The 22665-nt window shown below is 38.3% G+C and overlaps 1 protein-coding gene across 1 annotated transcript; it reads left to right on the forward strand.

Annotated features, from left to right (window-relative positions):
* The first annotated feature begins 724 nt into the window (after positions 1-724).
* On the forward strand, positions 725-22392 carry LOC106129971 (uncharacterized). Its single transcript, XM_013328702.2, has 3 exons — positions 725-916; positions 4916-5073; positions 19358-22392. Exons 2-3 carry the CDS (start codon positions 4931-4933, stop codon positions 22155-22157), a joined length of 2943 nt encoding a protein of 980 aa, XP_013184156.2. The 5' UTR covers positions 725-916; positions 4916-4930; the 3' UTR covers positions 22158-22392.
* The last annotated feature ends 273 nt before the right edge of the window (positions 22393-22665 follow it).

Here is a 22665-nt window from a genome sequence, read left to right on the forward strand (position 1 = left end):
TACTTGGTTTAGAACGTAATTTTACTTAATATTTAGAACGTAACGTGATTAGTGCGTTTGCACTTACCGCATTACGTTCTAAATATTATCAATTAGTCATTTAATATAACTGAAACATTTTACAGTGCACAGTATTATATATGTAACTCACTAGCTGATGCTCGCAACTTTGTTTGTCGTGAAAGATCATTAACATCTTTCATCCCCGCTTTTTGTCTCTTCTCCCTTTTCCCCGATAAAATTCTTCCTCGGGGTGAATCTCTATCAATGAGATAAATAAAGGGCGCTTCACTTAAATCTACAGACAAGAGGGTGGCGCTTAAATTTAGAAAGTAGAAAAAGGTTAAGGCGTGAAAGCGTCACAGAAAGACAGAGTTACTTTCGCATTTATATTATTATTAGTAGGGGCAGTTCGGATTTATAAGTTACAAGGTATAAACGTAGATTAGGTTTTCTAAAGCAGCCAAACAGTTTGGTCGATTCGAATCTTCCTTTTCTTTATTCCTGTACTAAAGGTAAAAAAAAAATTTGACTCGCATTTTTGTTGAAAAATTCATCTGCTTATAGAAGAACAAAAATAAATTAAGTCGTAATGAATTTTTGCTAATAATTTAAGACTCGTTTAAGTGTTTTTTGGCTATAAAATTTGATGAGATTTACTTTTTGTTTGATTTTATTGTTGGCAATACTGCCATAGTAAGTATCAAGCAAGACAATCTAGGTAGGTACGTGTACGTGTGGGGGTCCGCCATTTTGTCTCAAATTTGCTTCGGTATTGTTGTGAATGTAATGTATTGCTGATTTAACTAAATTGTATGACCGTTTGTAGCAGCAGAAATAAACTTCGAGTGAACTTTTTTGTGTAAATGATGTCTTTAGTATAATAAGCAGGTGATTTAGTGAATAAACATCGTAGGTAAGTCTAAAAGTGAATCCGTGCCATGGCGTTGGTAATACTATTAACTCATTTTTGCGTTTCTTGTTTAGTTTTCTATTATATCTTAAATTTACAAAGTTAATGACTGTAATTTGGCGAAAGGATCGTTTATAATTGAAATAGGTACCTAGAATCTAGCATTCATTCATTTACATATCTAAGGTCGGGCAAACCACGTCATGGTTGATAGGTAGGTACTTGTTATTTTGTCAACGTTTCTTGAACAGATACTGTATTATACTGTTACAATAGTGTTTTTATGACATGTTTGGTGCATGTATAATTATTTATTTTGTATTCCACTTCAACCGAAAGCTGAAACGTTGTAAATCTTTGTTCTAGAATACAATCGATTGCGTAAACGTCATTGTAAAGTAGGTAGGCAAGCCACCAAGATTTTATGCATAGTTTTCAACATCTTTTATTGAATAGCACTTTAAATAACATAAATAACCGCTTCATCTCTTTTCTATGATCGTCAATGATGACCGAGTGATATGCACTTTCATCTTGTGCACCTTTTACCATGGTCTAATATGGGTACCCTTGCAAAGGTTGCATACATAGGTCAGACCAAAGTTGCTTCATGTAAAAACCTGAATTATCCAATCCAGGTTCATGATCAAATGGCATACCCCTGGCTTCTCCAAAAAGATGATCATGTAACTGTGTTTAACTCCAGGAGGAAGAAGAGGTACTTGTAATAATTATCAGGTTACCTATTCCGAAATCAACCTTCCTCATTTCTACACCAAATAATCTTATTATCAAAGTGGATATAATTTTCATACACTCATGTTAGTGGCATGTTTACATCTCGCAAAAAGTATTTTTAGGAAAACAGCAAAAACCGAAACCGATCTCAAACTGAACGCACATTGGGTGATGGGAGGGCATGAAAGAGACCGAAATATACCCCGTCTGTCTAATCTCTATCTATTTACTTGCAAATATACAGTCAAAACTAATAAATATAATCTCCATGAATGTGGTACAAATAGAAATATTATTTAGGGAAAGTACAGAGTTGAAATGTATTTTTATAAAAAATGACAAATCAATTGGACATGAAAAATATTTTAAATGAGCTGAAAACAAATTCTAGGAATTCACTTATGGGATAACAATGATAATCATTAAAACTACAGTCAAACCTTTTATCGAGATTCAACTGTAGTTGACTCTAGTTAGAATGTCAAGGGAAATGCAAAAAAATTCGAGTTTGGAAAATTCCAAGTAAGATGTCATTATATTCTACTAAATCAGTCTATTTTTTTAAATTTGAGTTAAAGAGTATAAATATGTACTATTAACACCTCGCAGGGAAATAACATTTTTTTTTTTAGTTACTAAGTCTAAATAATTGGAGATCAGATGTAGGGGTTCAGCGGAAGGGAATGGCATTTTTTTTCGACTTACTGAGAATTCTGACTTAACGTGGTTCGAGTTATAGAGATTCTACTGTATCTACTATCAAATTTCAGTATAACAATTTATTTGCTACTTACTGAATACTTATTTGGGCATCATTGAAGCCCTCAAGGATGAATAATTATTCCTGTTTGTTTTTCACATTTTCCATTATCTCTTCACTGCTAATTGTTGCAGTGTGATGTGATGTAGCCTAAAGCCTTCCTCGATAAATGGTCATCACAATTATTATCACAAAAAAGAATTTTTCAATTTGAACCAGTAGTTCCTGAGATTAGTATGTTTAAACAAACAAACTCTTCAGCTTTATAATATTAGTATAACTGTACCTAAGGCCTTTATTATGATTCTTTCTTCTAAAATATGCTATTTAATAACATTAGATCATTTGCCAACTTTTGTATCAACAGTTTTTGGAATATTACCTTATTCAAGAGATGGGCGCAGAAAAATCAGATCTCATTATTTAGTTTGTATGTAATCAAATGTTAATTATTTGTTCTTCGCAATCACAACATAAAGTGTCATAAAATTGCACAAATACAAATTAGTAGAATCTTCTTTTTAACCACTCCTGTAAATCTCTAAACTGTTTGGTTGACTGACAGAAAAGCTCTTAAGTTCAAAGAATACCAAATTGTTTGTTTTTTGACCAGACTATTTTTACCTTTTTTGAAATTGTGATATCCTAAAAGCAATTGGTCATACAATTTTTTTTATTTAGTAATTCAAATTGTATATTTATTTCTTCAAGTTACACATTTTCATATAGATTTATTTTTCTACATTCAAAGCCTTATGGTATATGCGGTGAGAGTAATAATATCCTCAAAGAATGGAATAGATTTAAGTAAAGGTATCACGTAAGACGTCAATATAACTATGTCTAATTATATCTGCTAGTGCTTCCTAAGCGCATGTGTAAAAGAGGCGGCGGAACAAACTATACTGCAGCATTTTCGCCGGATGTCAATTTACAATATATAACTGCCACCGCGCCGCAGTGTGACGACTTTGAAGAATTGTGTGTATTACAACTTGGGACTGCTTGACATTTTTTATCTTCAGTAAATTAACTATGAAATAATTGTAATTTGTCTACATTGTTTTTATCTACTACTCTAGGCTTTAATAACACTTAGTTAAATTATTAAATATTATACTTTAGTTGTTAGACCTAAAAGGAAGTTCTTATTACACTTAAGTATGCTATGAAAAGCTGACATTCAGCGTCTTACAATATCGACAGGTTAGGACAGTCTATTGAACAACAAAGTGTACGAGTTCTTAATTTGTAGGGCAAATAAGAAGAGGAAGTACACATTTCGAAAGCGAAATAGAATCATCAGAATTAGTTCATAATTTGTCCAGGTGAATTAAGTCTACTAGAACTAGGTACCTCGACAAATTGAGTACTGCTTCTCCTTTTAGTCTTACATTTACAAAATTTCCTTTTTTTTTTTCAATTGTCTTCTCTACCACTCTGTTTTTATCGTTATCCTCCTGGTGATTTTCTTTTGTACATCCTTCTTAAAAGGACCATGTTCCAAAAGTGGGAATGTTTACTTACGTGGACCGAATGCGGGAACTCCATGACCTGTTGTAGAGAGTGCCACAATACTTCTGATGGCAACTTGAATCATAATACATTATATACACTTGTTCGCCTCTTATCAAGTTACCTTAAGATGTTTTCCCCTAACTGAAGAAACATTGAATTGTGTTCAATTTAAACTACTTTATGTAATAAAAGTGTAATTGTCCATGTCTGCAGTAGGATTCGAACCAGTGTGCCTATTCACAAACGTTGATAAGGCATATCCCGTCTAAGCTCTTTCATATGCCTTGTCAGGGTTTGTGAGTATACCTCAGGCATGAATTCAAAAGTCATTTTAACCAAGCCGCAACTACTACCCAAAGCAAAAAGGAAAGGAAACAGCCATAAACCGAATTAATAAGAGGTCATATTACGTAATAGGATTTTTTCTATTTTGGTGCAGTCTGTGCCAATGCCAATAGGAACAATAGAGTATAGAATTTACGTCTAAGTTTATAGAAAAAAAAAAGATGGGGCCTACTTCTCATGGTGTGTTTGGAAAACACGGGATCCACCTATTAAATTTTTCGCATTCCAATATTGACGTATGGACCAAATTGACACCCTTGAGGCGTACCGATTCTGTTGTGGATAAAAATTTAAATAAAACGTTACACTTATTGATAGACATTCAATCCTTGGTGAGCTCGCATGCACAGGCACACCACACATTGATGACTACCATCTTGTACTGACAAGTCGTTGGCATTTTATCTACTCCCAACCCCCGGAGCATGGCAATTTTTCGTCGTCGCTTTTATCGTGCGAATCACTGATGTTCCACATTATAAAAAACAGCGTTTTTCGCGCGATAAAAACGGCGTCGCGCATTCCATGCCACGGGGGCAGGCACGAAATGATAGTTGCCATCCCATCTATTGTTTTTAACTTGGTATTTTGTATGTCAAACAGTACAATTGGAATGGACAGGCCATAACTTTTGTTTTCAGGTAACCTCGGCAGCCATGAGTGTCATCATAAGACTGCAGAATCTCCCTTGGTCCGCAAATGCCCTGGATATTAGGAATTACTTTCGCGGCCTCTCCATCCCCGAAGGAGGGGTCCACATCGTAGGAGGCGAACTTGGAGATGCTTTCATTGCGTTCAGGTAGCTATACGTACCTATACTTCAACAAAACAACAGCTGCTATATTTTCTTTGGATATATTTCACTGAAAATATCTCGGCTTGATGATCTCGAAAAATTGTATAGTCTTACAATAAGTGGTGTTAATCTTAATGACATATATTTAAAAAATATAAAAGAAATCTGTGATACATTGAACTGGTTGTGCATGACGAATGTATGTTTTTGGTTTTATGAATATAAAGTACGAAACAATTTCACGAAACTGGAAAGTTGTTTTTATATCTCGCACCACTGCATCTGCAAAAGGTAGTCTGGAACATTGATACAGTTCAACACGTTTAGCAATGAAGGAACTTTACGAGACTGCTTATATTTTATAAGCAAACAATTTATAAGAAAACATTAGGATTTAACTCTGAACAGGGATCATCAAAGGATATCCAAAACAAAATTGATATCAACATTCATGGTAAGTAATATAATAGGATCGGGATATTTATTTTTAAGCTGAATATTTATCAGATTTATAAATATTTACTCTTAAAATCTTTTAAAATTATAATCATCAATTGTATTATTAAGATCGATTCAAATTTAATATCTTCGTTCTTTTAATGATGAGCCTCATTTCTCTAAACCAACCATAACAAATAAACAGAAACATCTTAAAAACTCAGACACACATCTGAAACACTCAGTACTTGGTCTGTATCGTGGGCAAAATGGGTAAATTAACGATAATCATTAGTCGGAAGTTATGCAGGTATCCTTAGGAGTACACATTTTTACTTCTTACCTTTCTGCAATGGTATGGTTTTAGGCCACTTAAAGATTCTGATCACCATACAATAGCGTCTTAATTAAAGTTTCCCTAATCCTAAACTATACCTAGACGATAAATATACGGCAGAAAGCTTCTGAACTGCGTGCAACGACAACTAGTGTACGACACCCAAGCTAAAAAGTTAAACAAGTTGTTAAAAAGTCAAAAGTTGCCTAAACAGAATTGATAATCAAGATATAGCTTAAATAAAGCTTGATATAAAAGATAGCTTCCAAACTTTATTTAGTACACTGAGAAGAATTTTCTTCTATAGGAATTATATATATTAATAATTAATTAGCGGTATATTTCTATTACTTATACTGTTCAATTTAAAACATCGAATCTCTCTTTGGATAATAAAAATAGCCTGTCGCGATAGATCAATATTTAATGTATTAGACCTATAAACCATTTTAGTACATATAACCTGCTGCTTGCTTCTTTGCGGATTCTTATAGTTGACTAAGAATTTTTCAGATAATCTTACTATTGACTTAGCCAATTTTTGTTTTTCGTGGATCAATAGCCGGGTTCTAATTGTCGTTCAACATTAACAATAGTTCCTGCAAGTACAAAATAATGACCGAGACTAGTCTAGACTGGTCTATGGTCATATATTGGCTACGGAAATATTCTTCTACTAGTACTACGTAACATCTCATTTTATTATCAAGAAGTATAATTTCAAAAGCGAGTATATACGAATATTTTCGAGAACATCGATACAGAAATGGCTTCAATGATATGATTATTACAAACCTTGTCTATACTTTTGTACCATCAATACAATCTTTAATTATTTTAACTACAACCTTTCCGACTTCCGATGGAGACTCCAAAGATGTGAACGCGAGAGCTGTAGACTACAGTTTTTCGACCAACTCCAAAATTCATTTCAGCACCAGATGGAGCTACGCCCTCGGTTTTAACTGTTTTTTAATGTTTTTTTTATGACTTGGATGCGGTACCGGCCTGAGGTCAACGAGGGAATGACACCAACGCGCTTAAACTAATTTTCTATTTGTCTTTATTCTGTTGTGGGAACATTCTTCTATTTTTATCTTCTTAGTTTCTGGTTCTGTTTTTTATAATGTAGGTTGTCGAAATATTGAAATCTTTACAACCTTACTTAAGTAAAATGTAATACTGCCTATGCGAGACGACGTATTCAGATAAGGACCAATTTCACGTCTCTTCAACTTTTTTTACTCTTTGTTTGCAACGTAGGTAAGTATTGTAAATGAAACTGCTTTTATTTTTATCGGAACTTTGGAATCTTGTGGTACCACTGCAGCGCTATAATATCATAAAGCAATTAAAAAAGAAAATGGAAGCTTGGATAAGGTAGGAGCTATAGGTGGGATTGGGGGGGATTGCACACACATTCAAGAGCTGAACGATATTAACAGACACAGAATATTTTTCTCTTGACCTTTTCAATCAATCGCCGAATAATTTTAAATCTACACCACACATTGCTTTATATTATGGACAATTCATTGAAGTAATCAACTGAAGTAAGTTTGTTTCGCGTTTTCCTCGTGGTCCAACTGTTAGGTTATAGACTATAAGTTGTGTCATTCGTACCAAAACCACATCGGTTTCGGCTGTGTCGACTCTTTCTTATTTACTTTCTTAGGTATGTCTGCACTGTGAAATGTACTCTAAGTAAGGCATATTTTTTTTGATATTAAATAGTTCTGTCAAACTATAAAACGGTTCAACAAACTAACATAAAGTTATAAGGCCATTATTGAAAAAAAAATTGTTAAAAATTACCGCTTGGCAGTAGCCTGATTTCTCAAATTTCTGGTAAAGTACCCAACGACTAATATTGCCCGTAATTTTATAACTTTTCTATTTTAATTGGACCAAAGTGAAACGGTAAAAAATCGTAAGTTAGGAACATTAGCCTAGAGCCTTTGGTAAATAAGCGGCATTACTTGAAAAAACTTTGTTAGGCTTTTTTTTCAAGAGGAGAGACATCCCAAGTTTAATAAGCTTCCCCCTTAAATTCGTTCAGTTAATTCTTATTAAAAATTATAGTCTAATGGCACATTTGAAATGATGGTATACTTTCAAAGATCCTTGGCTATTCATACATCGTGTATCTGGGTGAGCAAAATGAAATGAGATCATTTCGGATATGTAAGTACAGCTACATAGGAACCTAAAGTTGATAAAACCAAACGCAGATACAGCTTTAAAGTCAAATACAAAACGACGTAGTAGGTACTTCGCTGCTGTGACTTGCCCTATCTAGATCCTGATTATAATTTGTAGAGATGTAGGTATACAGAGGGCGTAGCATAGAAGTTCTTCGCTCATTACATCACTATTATAAAACATTATGATGATCATGCATACATAACACCTAATGCGATCCGAAGCAGCTGAAATACACGTAAAGATGAGAGAATTATATTCGTTTAAATTTTCGTTCCTTGGCTAACTTTTTCTTGCTTTTGCTCTCATGAGCATTTCCATTAAATTCCCTTAGCTATCTTTTTCATTAAAATGGCAAAAAATTAAATAGCAGATAAAAGTTTTAGGAGAATAAGAGGGTATCATTTGAAAAGGTGCTGCGTGGCGCGGCAACATATTGGAGCTTATTGCTAGCACGTAAGGATTTTTCTCGGCCGAGTTTTCCTGGGGGGATTTTGCCAGGATGTCCTGAGAAGTGAGAGTAAATTAAACACAATATCATATAAATGGAGGAAAAGCTAAGTAAATTACATTAAAGTGAAAGTATTCTTTTGTTTCAATAGCAGCATAGTAGGTAGTAGATATTCACCACTATTGGGCACTCCAAACCTTTCATCGTAAGTAGCTGCGTCATCTTTATCTGTTCTCGTTTACTCTTTATTGTAAGTATCCCATCGGGTAGACATTCCTCGTGTTACATTCTTATCTAGAATTCCTATATTGGAAAATAGTTTCTGATTTCATCGAGACTTGGACAACAGTGATGTAGGTGTATCATCACTACAAAATGATAAAAAAAAAATTGAAAAGGAGTTAAGAGTGCGTATCTCTCTTGAGTCATCAACGCCTCTTTTTTTTGTATAACGTGCAAAATGTTTTGCTCTCCGTTTTCAAATTCAAAGGAATGTTTCGTCGATTCCTATACTTCCAGTTCTGTAACAATTTACATTGTGGTCAAAGGGCGATGAAAGCAAATATGGAGTATTTTTAAGGAACAGCTGAACGTTTTATCACTTACTTCAATAGGCTGATTCCATAATAAGGAGTTTTTGGGCCACACGGTTACTTGTTTGTTACGTTTTCTACCTTTTTATTGATTTAATTGAATTTTAACTTAGTAATTAGTTAATAAAATGAACATGTCAAATTGTATGTAATTACTTTTTGCGATTTCAAAGTGTAGGGTTCTTAATGAAAGAGTGAAAGTTGTACAGATTGACCGTTTGAAGAAACTTTTTTCAGGTTTTGCGCACATAACACTACACCGTATATAACAAAAGCTGGAGTCACCCTATTATAAACACCAGGAATCGCCACTGATCTGACTTTGTCGCAACTCAGGATAAATGGTGACGATTACTTCTAAAGGCTCTAAACCGCCTGATTTACTAAATGAAACGCGCCAATGATTATATTAAAAATTTAAGACGAATTTAATCTTCTTGTAGTTAAAGTTCCAATGTGTTGATCACTAGTTTTAAAGCTCAAAATGCTCAAATGATCTCAATTCTTCTTTGGTATAAATGTGAAACGTTATACAGAGAATATTTATAGAAAAAACAGTGGAGTAGAGAATTTGATTGCACTAACTTCAAGTTACAACATATGGCTGTCTCCATGTCGGTGCTACGCTAGGATCAACATTGGGCCCCTCCCATTTTTTAATGTATGAGCCATATTACATATTCCATCATAAAGCTATACAGCTGTGCATGGCCTTTTAGGCTTTTCAAGACTGTTGGCCCTGTCTACCCCACAAGGAATATAAACGTGACTATAATATGTATACAAATCACAATAATGAAAATAAATCTAGACCTCGAAAATACTGAATTTCCGTTACGCATATCGTAACGGTAAATTTTAATTATTTGTTCTTTCTAAAAATTATTATTTAAATAACTTTAGGAGCGTTTTAGTCCACTAAAATTGAAGTTTACTTAAAAATTGTGATGACTTGTTTTGTATGGTGATCGCGAATTTTCCATTGTTGCTAGTTCGATTCCTATAAGTCTAATATGTACAAATATCTTACTTTTGAGTGGCTTACTCATGGTTGGTGGTATCCCATTGTCTACGAAGACGACATTATGGGTAACGATAAATGGTAATGGTATATCTGATTTCTGGATGTGCATGTATGTCGATTATTTAGCCCATCAATTTGCTTCACACGAAAGTAGACCAGAAGTTTTTTTTTAGAACTAGGTACTTGTACCACAGGAGATCAAATTGACCTCAGAGATAGAGAGAGGGAGACAATAAGACACGCCGTTTCAAGGTCCGTGAATAGCCTGAATGGTCTAGGTCTTGTCTTATTAGTCTTATTATTCTTTTGCCGTCATAATTTTTTGATCATTCTATCTCTCATCGTTCCGTTCAGTCCTATCATGTTTTCTTCAGAGAGCCCGTAAAGCTGCGCAGAAGTAAAAAATCTAAAACAGAACATGTGATCTCTCGTACAAATTATATCAAAGTACTTTCATTTCATTTGTGGAGAAAATTTTCATCAGCACAATCTTTGATAGGTACCTACTCTTAGGAATAGGCGCGACCACTGCCGATATCCAAATGCCAGGCATGAAACCCGAGGAACCGTGGCATGTTCGTACTCTTGACTCTTCATGACTTCTATGATGTGACAGTAGTAGGTACACTGTACTTGTAGGTATCTCTACGAACTGGTGCATAATTTGTATATCGTTTTTGGCCCGCATCTGTTACTATCAGAATTTCTCAGTAGGTAGCTAGGACTGAAAATGGTTGCGTATTAACGATGTCTTTTTTCAAAGTTTTAACCGTCGAACGTCGGGTCAAACGGCACCCGAAAGCGTAAGATATACCTACATAGTTACTCTAGGTTCAAATCCTACTACCGATGCCAGTGACATAATAATCTATTATGTAGGGACATTTTGTTTAATTGTTAAAATATGCTCTTACTGTGAAGAAGGTAAGGATACACTGCAAAGGTTGCGGATTTTTTCTGTCTATCGGGGCCTCATGAGCTAGACTAAGAAACCTAGTAAGTAAGATGGTAGTAGCTTGGTGTAAAAACCTGACCTTACTCAATCCTGCATCGTGGTCATCGAAGGACCGCGTGCCTCTGAAGAGACCTCCAGAAAGGTGACGACTTAACCATGACCAACGCCAGGAGAATAATGACGTCTTTTGCCATAGATTGATAGTCGCCACAGCGAATTTCTTTTTTTTTTAATTTAATATTGGATTAGGCACTTGTTTTCATATCACCTGATGGTAAGTGACGATGTAGACGAAGATGTTAAATGCCTATCCAAGAGATACCCCTATTACTTTTGAATGTTCGCGGACATAGACGAGATTGTGAAAAGCCTATTGTTTTCAGCGCAAATCATTAAATCGTGACTTTATAGTTGTAAACCACAGCTTCAGAGATGCCTGAAAAATACTTTCACTATAACCATCGTTGGGGCGAGCCACCTGTGAGACGTGAAACAGGATATATTCCCATTTCAGTTTCCTAAAGCAAATGGAACAATAGAATTTAGAGAACTGACTTCTACATCGAATTTTGATTTTTTATTATATTCTTCGAATATATATATGCTCGCAACTACGCTATACTGTCCTTAACGAATCCACTTTTGAACATACAAATGTATCTCAGTTTTCCGACTATGGCGCTACTCTATGGGACTAGGGTGATATACTACTCTGTCAAGAAAGTAGCGGGAAAAGATCAATAATACACAAACTGTTTGTTATTCATCCAAATTTATTTTATCACCTTCAAAATATGCTCCTTTAGAAACGATACACTTACGCCAACGAATAATCCAATCATCAAAACATTTTTTAAACGCTGTTTCCGGAATTGAGGTCAGTTCTCGCCGCGAATTCTCTTTTATGTCTTCTACCGATTGAAAACGGGTGCCACGAAGTGGTAATTTGAGTTTAGGAAAAAGAAAAAAGTCGGCTGGAGCCATATCTGGTGAATATGGTGGTTGCTCGATGGTATTTGTTGAGTGTTTGGTTAAAAATTCGTTCACAATGATGGCCTTGTGCGAAGGTGCATTATCATGGTGCAAAATCCAAGAATTTTCTTTCCACAAATCTGGCCTTTTTCGTCGGATTTGCTCTCTTAAACGCCGCATAACACTCAAATAATATTCCTTATTTACCGCTTGACCTTCCGGCAAGAATTCCGAGTGCACAACACCGCGATAGTCAAAGAAAACAGTCAACATGACTTTGACTTTTGAACGACTTTGGCGTGGTTTTTTCGGTTTCGGTTCAGTTGGAAGGCGCCACTCCGAAGCTTGTTGACTAGTTTGCATGTCAAACTCGTAAACCCACGTCTCGTCACCAGTAACAATGCGTTTCATGAATGTTGGGTCGGAATTGACTCGTTCTAGCATGTCCTCAGCGACTCTCATGCGATTGAGTTTTTGAAAAAAATTCAGGTCTTTTGGGACTAGCCGAGCGGCAACATGTTTCATACCCAAATTATTAGTTAAAATGGTACGGATCGACTCGTGAGATACAGAAAGTTCGGTGGCTATCTCTCTCAAAGTTGAATGAGGATTTTCAGTCACTATTTCCTTCACTTTTGCGATGTTAACTTCAGTTGCAGACGTTGATGGCCTACCAGAGCGAGGCAAATCTTCCATCACATCTCGACCGCTTTTGAACGCTTTGTACCACTCATAAGCACGAGTTTTTGATAAAGTCGATTCACCGTAAGCCTTCTGTAACATTTCAGTGACTCCGAACACGATATTCCATTGGCAATGCAAAATTTAAGACAAACTCTTTGTTCGATGTTTTTATCCATTATGAAATTAGCAATACACACTAGATATGATATAACTAAAAATAGCACTGTATTTAATGTAAACAACAGATGCAACTCAAACTCCGCGCCAAAATGGAAAACAGTTGTGCCAATCTAACAACAACAAAAAAAACAAAAATTTGAATTTGGAACCATAAATAAATAATCCATTCCCGATACTTTTCTGACTGAATGTATGATATTCAAGGGTCTGTAAGTTCAGTCTTTACCAACAAATATAAACCTTCAGCGCATCGAACAAAGACAGTAGCAGCTGTTTTTATGTGTGCCCGCGCATTTTGGGAGTAGATCTTCCTAGAAACATGAGATTTAAAACGTGGACGCGCTAATACTGATCTGCACCGCTCCGCAACGACGCGGGTATAAAACCCTTCCAGTACTCAGAACCTAAATTCAGACAACCTATAATACCCTAAACACGCCATTTTATAGTTGAATAGCTACCCTTCCGCATTACGGCTTTCCAAAGGTAGAAAACAGCGTTGCGTATAAGAAACCTTCCAGAATTCCGTACCAGAGATGCGGGAGCCGTTAAGCGATTGAACGTGCAATTTTATAGTTTAAATATACCTATATGTTAACGGAAATGTATAAAATATTGTTTTAAAAATTATTTAATACATACATATCCTGGGAGATGTATACATTTCCTAGGAATTGTATATAATTTCTATATCGTATTAGGAAATGTATAAAAAGAAGGCTTTCTGTAATGAAACACCTTGTTTAAATGAGAATAATATTTTTAGGTTAGGTTAGTTTTTTTTTTAAAGAAATAATAATTGCTTAGAGTTAAATTCTGACGATATGATAGGCTTAACAACGATGCCCTTTTTTATGCTGCCCTATTTCTAGCTGTTGTTTTTGCCGTGAAAACTTCTTCTATTAACTCTTTGTAACGTTCATCTTCGATATAGGTAAGCGGTGTTTTTAGCGTTTGTTAACATTCTAAATGATGCCCCTCGCCCCGCTATCCCCGCGTACCACCACGGGTTTTACATTTCCGATTGCTATTTAGGAGTTCCTACGAAATGTGACTGATATAATTTATTTACACATTTCCGGGCTATTTTAGGAATTATATACATTTCCTAGGAATTGTATACAATGACGGATTACATACATTTCCGTTAACATATATACAAACTGCAACTGAACGACGGCCCTTTGTCATCCTCTTTATAAATCTCAACAAGCCTGCAGGTTTCTTTACTGCCGACAAACCACAAAACTCAACTTTAAGCGCTTCATTTAACTAACACCGTCTTTTATTATTTCAAAGGATAAATCATGTATTTTTTGTCAGTTAGGTGTCATGGCACTTTTTAATATCTAATCAAATCATCAGCGAATAGGGAGAGTTCAGTATGGTTATGGATGTTTTAATATCATTAATGGCTATGAGGAATAGCGTAGGACCCAAATGACAACCTTGAGGAACTCCTTTGGTAGCATGATTTTGCTGAAAACTGAAACCGTTGACCGCTACGTGCTTTGGTTTATTACTTAATTAAGATTCGATCTAATGTAATAGTGCGCCATCTTTACTGTATGCATCCAGTTGTGAGACCAGCAAGGTGTATAACTTTCTCAAAAGCGCTACTGAAGTCCATATACATTATATAACATAGGAATACGCATGGAAATAATTAAGCTAAAAAACGTCTCAGTCAGCGTAATGTGGTTTGTAGCTTACTAGATAACGGTAATTTAAACGTTCTTTACTTACTCATAGGTCCTAAAAAAGATGCATCTAAATACGCCAAAATAGTTGTAGAAAAGGAAGGTACTTAAAGCAGTATTATCTTCACGTCGAGCGACCTTCAAAAAATGTCTTTAAAAATTGAAAATGTATTTTTTACTTTGCTTCCTGTTGAAAACCGGGAAAATATCGACCAATGGAACTTTAATGACCCAACTCACACTTGGACGATTTTAATTTCTTTATAATTATTAAGAGAAATAGTATTAAACATTTTATCCGTGTTATATGAATATCTCTCTTTACCCAGATTGCCCACGATTCTAGCCGTTATAGTTATCAGAAATCATTAAAAAATATTCCTTATTTAATTAACAATTTGAACCTAGAAGGGTGGACTCCAAAAAAGGTAAATTAAATTTCTTTCAGCAAACTCGTTAGTAGAAAATTAAAAGAAAGACACAACAAGCGTTTACATCAATAAATATGGTATGGTATGAGAAATGATTTAGAACGAGAATTAAAAGAATTTAAATCTGAGTGATTTAAATTATTAATTAACAAAAAATCATTTAAAACTACAAATGGTTTTTCCCACGGGAGACAATACAGATTGCACTTAACAAACAGAAAACACAGTTTTACCAAATTCATACCCTATCTCAAGTGGATGGATGAATTCTACCAAGCTGGTCTGGTAGCCATACAAAAAATCTATGACAGGTTATAAAAGCGAATCAAGGGTATTAGGGCGGGCATCTTCTTTTAGGTTATACTGGAAAAATCCTTGACTTTACCAAACATAACAAGCGATATTAATTTAACACACATAGGTACATAAATATGCGCGTAGGTAACACTGATCTGGTGGTACGAGTGGTTTTAAATCAATGTGATTTTTAATCTAGAAGGATGAAGAACGATGGTTTCTGTCCTGCCTACACCTACTGTTGGACCCATTTTTTCTTCATCTTGCAATATTCATACCTACTAGGGAATTTCAGAAAAAATAATAACTTATACTCTTGAAGAGCTATGTAAGTAGGTAGTCCATCTATTTTACCAAATATAAAAGGGAACGCGTAAAGATTATTACTTTTCTTTTTGTGCCGATTAACCTTCTGCGCACCAGACGCTTGACAGCAGAAGTGCTGGAGAAGCAACAAACGTGCTGGCACTTTTTAAAACGGTTGATCTGCTTTTGGCGGCGTGTAAGGCTTTAACATACAATAATGAAAGTCCCTCTCTGAAACTCTGGAGTGAGCCTGAACTGCGCATTTAATTAAGGTCCTGGAAAGGTAGTTACGTCAGGTTTTTACACGACACGATGTGGACCGGACGGACCGTCTGACCTCCGCAACCACGGGAACTTAACTTATGCAGTCATGAAATGTATCCAGTTGTCTGAATGTGAACGATGATTTTTGTCACCGTAAGAGCATCGGTGAGCAATGTACATATGTAACTCCAATAGGAGTCAAGTATACGGCCGCTGTACAATTGTACCTCTTACTTATCTATTTCAACATGACATCTTAATTTATGTTATGCAACACCGCGGGCCCGCAAGCGTGCTTCACATGGGTTTAATCGTCGGTCAGTTTAGTCGGTCGGTTTAGTAGCGAAGCGGAGCAGTTTAAATGCGGGACCCGCATTCAAACTGCTCCGCTTCGCTACTGACGCATTTGGCGCAGAAGCATACCTGCTTATAATTAACACAACATACTTAGTTGAAGCCGGCAGAAGATCTTCCTTTAACGAATCCTAAACTTCGCTCCCGTTAAGATGTATAATTTGACAACCCTCTTTTCGTATTCGCGATTGGTCTGGTGCCTATTTGAAGGTTGGCGCTACCGATTGTATGGAGTTATTAGAAATTCAGCGAATTGCGATTATGGGCCGATGCCCGATTGCTACAAAATGATGTAAGTATATACATCACGCGAACGGGGGACAGATATCCCCGTAATGACGGTAGTAAAAGTTGGATTTTTTTTTTTAAACAAGCTGATGCCCGCGACTTCGTTCGCCTTAAATCTTGTAATTAATTAAATTTTAACTTATTATCCTAAGCTATGCTATTATTACCTAAGTATTGCAAAGTTTCGTGAAAACAAGTTCAATAGTTTTTGCGTGACAGAGTAACAAACACATAGACATTCACTCAAACTTTCGGATCTATAATATTAGTACTAGTGCAAAATTTTGCCTGAAGCTCTGACCGCGTTCAAATTTTATATCTCGTTTTTTCTGTAATTTTAAAAAGAAATTGGCTTCGGCATCGCCCGGCTGCAAAAGAACCTACCCTTCAGAAGTATGTAGGTATATGTTCGAAGCTTGTGACCTTCGTACTTCACACTATAAGTATGCAACATTTCATGTAGATCAGATTAAAGGCTTTACTGTGAAAAGGTAGGTTACAAAACGAACTAACTTTCTCATATATATATTATTAGTATGTTGGTGGATAAATAATGGGAAAATTATCAACATCGGTCTAGCGGTTTAACCGTGAAGACAAACTTTCACATTATTAATAATATCAGGTAAATGAAAATTCAGGTGGAATGTCTGTTCCTTTTACAATTTTGAAAAAGAAAGTACGTATACTTTGGACAACCTGAAAACCGTAAATACGGAAAAAACATAACTTTTTATATGCAAGTCTTGCCGGTAGTCGTTATCAACTGGAAACGAATTATCAAAGATTTTCTTTTATATATAAATATTAAATTTTTCGCTAAACTTGTCCGTGACTAAAAGCTATGCGGCCCACCAAGTGTTGCCCGCGTATGAAGTAACACTGGCTATATTTCCGAGAACAACAGAGAGAGCCTAGCCTAGACCTAGATACCAGGATAACAAGTACTAAATAAAAAATGTTGGTGGTATGGTCGAATTGCTCCTTTTTTAATGTTATTAAAAAAATGATAGCAAACTAACACATCACCTGTGTCCTGGGGGGTAAGCAAAGACATATTAAAACTTGTCGCGTTCTCTCATGACTAAGCTAACTAATTATACATACATATAGTCACGTCCATATCCTTTGCGGGGCGGACAGAGCCAACAGTCTCAAAATGACTGATAACCTATGATTGTATTCCTCTCCATCTCTTTCCCATCGATGTCGTAAAAGGCGAATAAGGAATAGGCTATAATATACTTGGCATTCTTCTTTTAGACGACAGACTAGCATCCTGTCACTATTTGAATCTCAATTCCATCTTTTTTGCCGTGTGGTTCCCGGCATCAATACAAAAAATAATAGGACCACTTCATCTCTTTCCCATGGATGTCGTAAAAGGCGACTAAGGGATAGGCTTACAAACTTGGGATTCTTTTTTAGGCGATGGGTTAGCAAACTATGTGAATCTCAATTCTATCATTAAGCCAAATAGCTTAACGTGGCCATTCAGTCTTTTCAAGACAGTTGGCTCTGTCTACCCCAAAAGGGCGTGACCATATGTATGTATGTATGTTCCATCTTTAAGACATACAGCTGAACGTGGCCTGAAAAAAAAATATTCTCCAATAAAAGTTGGTTCATTATATTGATGACCAACTACCTATTGATTACCTAGTTGATGATCAACCGGAGGAGGAGAAAGAGTTTTTTCTAATGTATTCGTCATGAATTTTCTCTTGTCGTGGAAGCCGTATTTGTTAATCAAACTTCGGGACTCAAAAAGATCTTCCGTCAGGCTAGGTGTGATGCCTGGGGAACCGCGACTCCGACGATGTAGTGTCGGAGGTTGTATACCTATATTACTCCAATCCGTGAAAACTTTGCTTGCGCGATTTAGACTTTCGCTATTTTTTGTCTGATAGCGTCGCATGATTTTATTTTTGTGATTATTGGCGTATAGATGTCGCCACAGGTACATTACATGGCCGTGAAAGAATACACCAATAAGAATACTTATATAAAAATACAGAATGTGATAAATTGTATGCCGTGGAGAGAGTCGACAAGTAGCCTCTGCCTACTGATAACATGCCAGGGATGCTACCTACCAACTGATATCGATTCATAAAAAAGATATGATTATGGCCATTTAATGCTTTGATGGAATCGACACGACTACGTAACTATTATACAAAAACAATTTACGTGTTTCGAATCGACACATTGGAACTGCGCCATTCGATCTTTATCTCGTGGATGTCGTAAGAGGCGATCTAAGGAATGAGCAAATTGAGAATTAGAAGCTGGGTTCGTTTCCCTGTACACAAGGTCACGGAGGTCAGAATGGACTCTGTATACCTACCTAATTATTTCATACTCTTAGACTTTCCCATCGTAGTAGGTATATTTAATAGACGTTCGAGCATTATGAAACAAAGGCCTACTAGCGATTCGCTCCGGCTTCGGAAGGCTTGCCAATAGGTATAAATCTTATTCTGAAATCACTGTAGCTAGGTATTACAGGAATCCGCAACAAAACACGTTGACCTAGTTATTCCCGATGTCCGATTGTTTTATACTATGGTAGTGATAGTGATGTGTGAAGTAATTAGATGAACTGAATGAATGAATAACAAACATACAAACTTTCGCATAATTATGAATGTCCTATAGGTATAGTATACGTTAAACAGTGTGAAGCGACTATGTTTAATACTATGTAGTAAAGACAAAAGGTGGGAGTAACAAACATTCGCATAGGTTTTAGAATCTCTTATAATGTATTTGGACGCGGCATCTAAACGAATTTCTCTCTTGTTACAGTACGGACGAGGACGCGCGCCAAGCCATGATGCTGGACGGCGGCAAGATAAAGGAGATCCAAGTGAAGCTCCTTCTCAGCTCTCGCTCGGAGATGCACAAGGTCATCGAGACGGCCCGCCAGAGCGTCCCCATCCTCAGCCTCGCCGCCGCCGCGCCCGCCCCCGCCCCCGCCCCCGCGCCCGTGCAGCCTGTCGCCCCCGTCGTCGCACAAATAACACCCTTCTCAGCCGCACTAGGCAAAAGCCCCCTCGGCTTCGGAATACCAGGCATCGGCAACCCTCAAGAGATACCCCAACCTGCCGTCATAGAACCCCCTGCTCCTTTGATCAGTCCTTCAGCAAACGCGTCACCCCAAGACGAAACCAGCGAAAGCGAGAGGAAACGCAGCAAGGAAAAGGACAAGCGGAGGTCCAGGTCGCGGTCCAGGTCCAGAGACAGGAAGGACAGGAAGCGAGACCGCAGGGACAGATCGAGGTCCAGGGAGCGGAGGCGGCGAGAACGCAGTCGCAGCAGGGAGCGCAGAGATCGCAAGAGAGACAGGAAAGAACGGAGCCGCTCCAGGGACCGCTCGCCGTCGCGGCGGTCGCGCGACAGACGCGACAGAAACCAAAGGGACTCGAGCGAAAATACCAACGAGAACCATGAGAGCACTTTGTTAAACGCCACGCCCGGACGACAGTCGCCGTTGATTACTGCGGTGATGCTAAATGGCCAGGCGGTGCTGCAGGACGGGCAGCAAAACGTGTACAGCGACCCCGACATGGCTGATGCGTTCAGCAAGCTCCAAGAGCTGGGCAAAAAGCGTAACCCTAACGCGTTTCAAGGAGAGGCTCCCGTGGGGAATGGTAATAGGTTCCAAAGGGGAGGCAGAAGTGGGGCAACAAATAGTTTCCGTCGCGAAGGCCGCTCGCGCTTCGATAACAGTGATTCTAATGGTAACAACGCACGAGACGTATGTGTCGCTATAAGAAATGCACCTAACCACACTGGCTATGGCGATGTCCGTCGATTCTTCCCGTTCTTGATAGACCAGCACGGCATTAAAATGATTAATGATAACATGGGAAGAAGAACAGGCAACATTTATGTTAAATTTTGCGATCCTAGATCGAAGCAGCTGGCGTTGCAGCGCAGAAATAACGAATTGAAAGATGTTCAAGTTACTATAGAGTCGATACCCGACGACGTGTACGATGCGGCAATAGATTCATTCCTCCCATATCGAGAGGAAAACGGTGGTAATGATCTTCCAATCGTTCTTGTCACTGACAACGACGGGAGGACCCCGCCGAGTGTACTCAAGCTGGCAGACCTTCCAAACTTTGTCAAGGAACACGATATTATCAAAGCTTTTAGCGAGTTTTCCCTATTGTCCATTACGTTGAATGACTGCCGAGCGACAAGGACCAAAGTAGCGTTCGTACAATTCGCAAAAGCAGAGGACGCAAAATCGGCGTTCGAAAAGAGAGATAATTACCTCTTTGGCAGACGTCAACCCGTTATCACACCCCTGACAGTAGACGAATTCAATAAAGTAAAAACTGGTGATAAGAGAGAGAGAGAGGCAGAGCAACCACAGCCGGCAGAAATCATGGAGCAGCCCGCAGAGCCCGTGGTGCCGCGAGATCCGCGTCAGAGGCGGCAAGTCGAAGATAAGAGTCCCAAAGTTAATCCGCAACTACAAGTCGGGCCACAAACAGGTGCGCCACAATTTTTCGGGGCGCCTTTCGTCCCGCCACAGAACTTCGCTGCTGCATTTGCGGCTCCTCAATTCAGTGGTTTCCCAGCTGCCGCGATGGACCCTCGCATGGCCGCCGCTAACTGGGCCGCGCGTCCCGGCTTCCCCGACCAGGGGAAATCAATGCAGACCATGTCCAACTCCGCAGCACAAGTAGACGCAGATGACGAGCCATTGGATTGCGTCCTCATGAAGGGTCTCCCGCGAGCGGCTACAGACCGGACCATAGTTAATTTCTTGTCCGATACGGGCGCCGTGCCGTCTAGAATACATCTCATGTTGGACGGCAACGGCTTGCCGTCCGGGGACTGTTTCTGTGAGTTCCGATCCGTCCAGGAAGCCAGAATGGCCGCCACAAAACACGGTTCGAATTTAGAAGGTTGTCGCGTCACAGTGGATCTAGTGACGAGGACTGTTGTCGAAGAAGCTTTAGAAGGACCGAAGCAACCGGAAATGCCGGGGCCAGGTGCGGGGCTCCTCGGCAGCGGCCCGCCTATGCCGCAGTACTTCGACGGGCCGCAAGGTGGCCCACCCCGTGGAGGATTCATGGGCAGGGGTCCTTACAGAGGTCGAGGAGGATTCGATTCCAATAGAGGCTTCGACTCGAACAGAGGTTTCGATAGAGGCGGGTACAGAGGCGGCTTCGATAATTCGCGCGGTAATTACAGAGGTCGGGGCGGATTCGACAGAGGCGGTCGGGGAGGTTTCGACAGAGGGGGGCGGGGGTCTCGTGGCTTTGGCGGTCGCGGTCGCGGCGGCTACGAAAACGGCCGCGACGTCCGCGACGACGACCAGGACCCCGCGCTCGAAGACTTCGGCGCGCCGGGCTGCGTGGTTTCTATGGAGAACGTACCGTTCCGTGCAAGTATCGACGACATCATGAACTTCTTCAGCGAGTTCGACTTGACGCAGGACGACGTGATTCGGCGCTACAACGAGCGCGGGCAGCCCACCGGCGACGCCCGGGTAGCCTTCCGGACGCCCTTCGACGCGCAAAGGGCCGTCAAAACGAGACACATGGACACCATCCACGACCGCAGAATAAGCCTCACGATATTATAGCCCAGTAATTATCCGCGCGGACAGCGCTCCTATGACCATGATTCCGAAGACGACTGTGTATAGTTAAGTGTGTTTGTTACAAAAGACAATGGACCCACCGTGACATGGGATATAAATCGATTTATATGCAAGTACGTTAACACTACATTTAGTAGACTTAACTAGATTTAATATTAGAATAATAATTCTCGTGGAAAGTATGTATGAGATGTTTTACTTTCAAATAAAAGTCATTACTTTCGCAATTGAATTCGTTATTTTTATTTCACAAACCCAACACAGTGTTAATAATATTCATGTTTACAAAAGAGAGCTAATTTTCAGAGTACAGATCGTAAAATTACGAAAAACGTTTATTTTAGAAAATTTTGATAACATTTATACACATTATATACTAAAACTATCGAAGAATAAATGAGAAACCTTAAATATTTAATTCAAAAAATAAATAATGAAGCTGCCTCGACTTACACACTATTTAAATACACGACTGTATATATTTCAAACG

Source organism: Amyelois transitella, chromosome 22 (assembly GCF_032362555.1).
Source record: "Amyelois transitella isolate CPQ chromosome 22, ilAmyTran1.1, whole genome shotgun sequence".
Lineage (NCBI taxonomy): Eukaryota > Metazoa > Arthropoda > Insecta > Lepidoptera > Pyralidae > Amyelois > Amyelois transitella.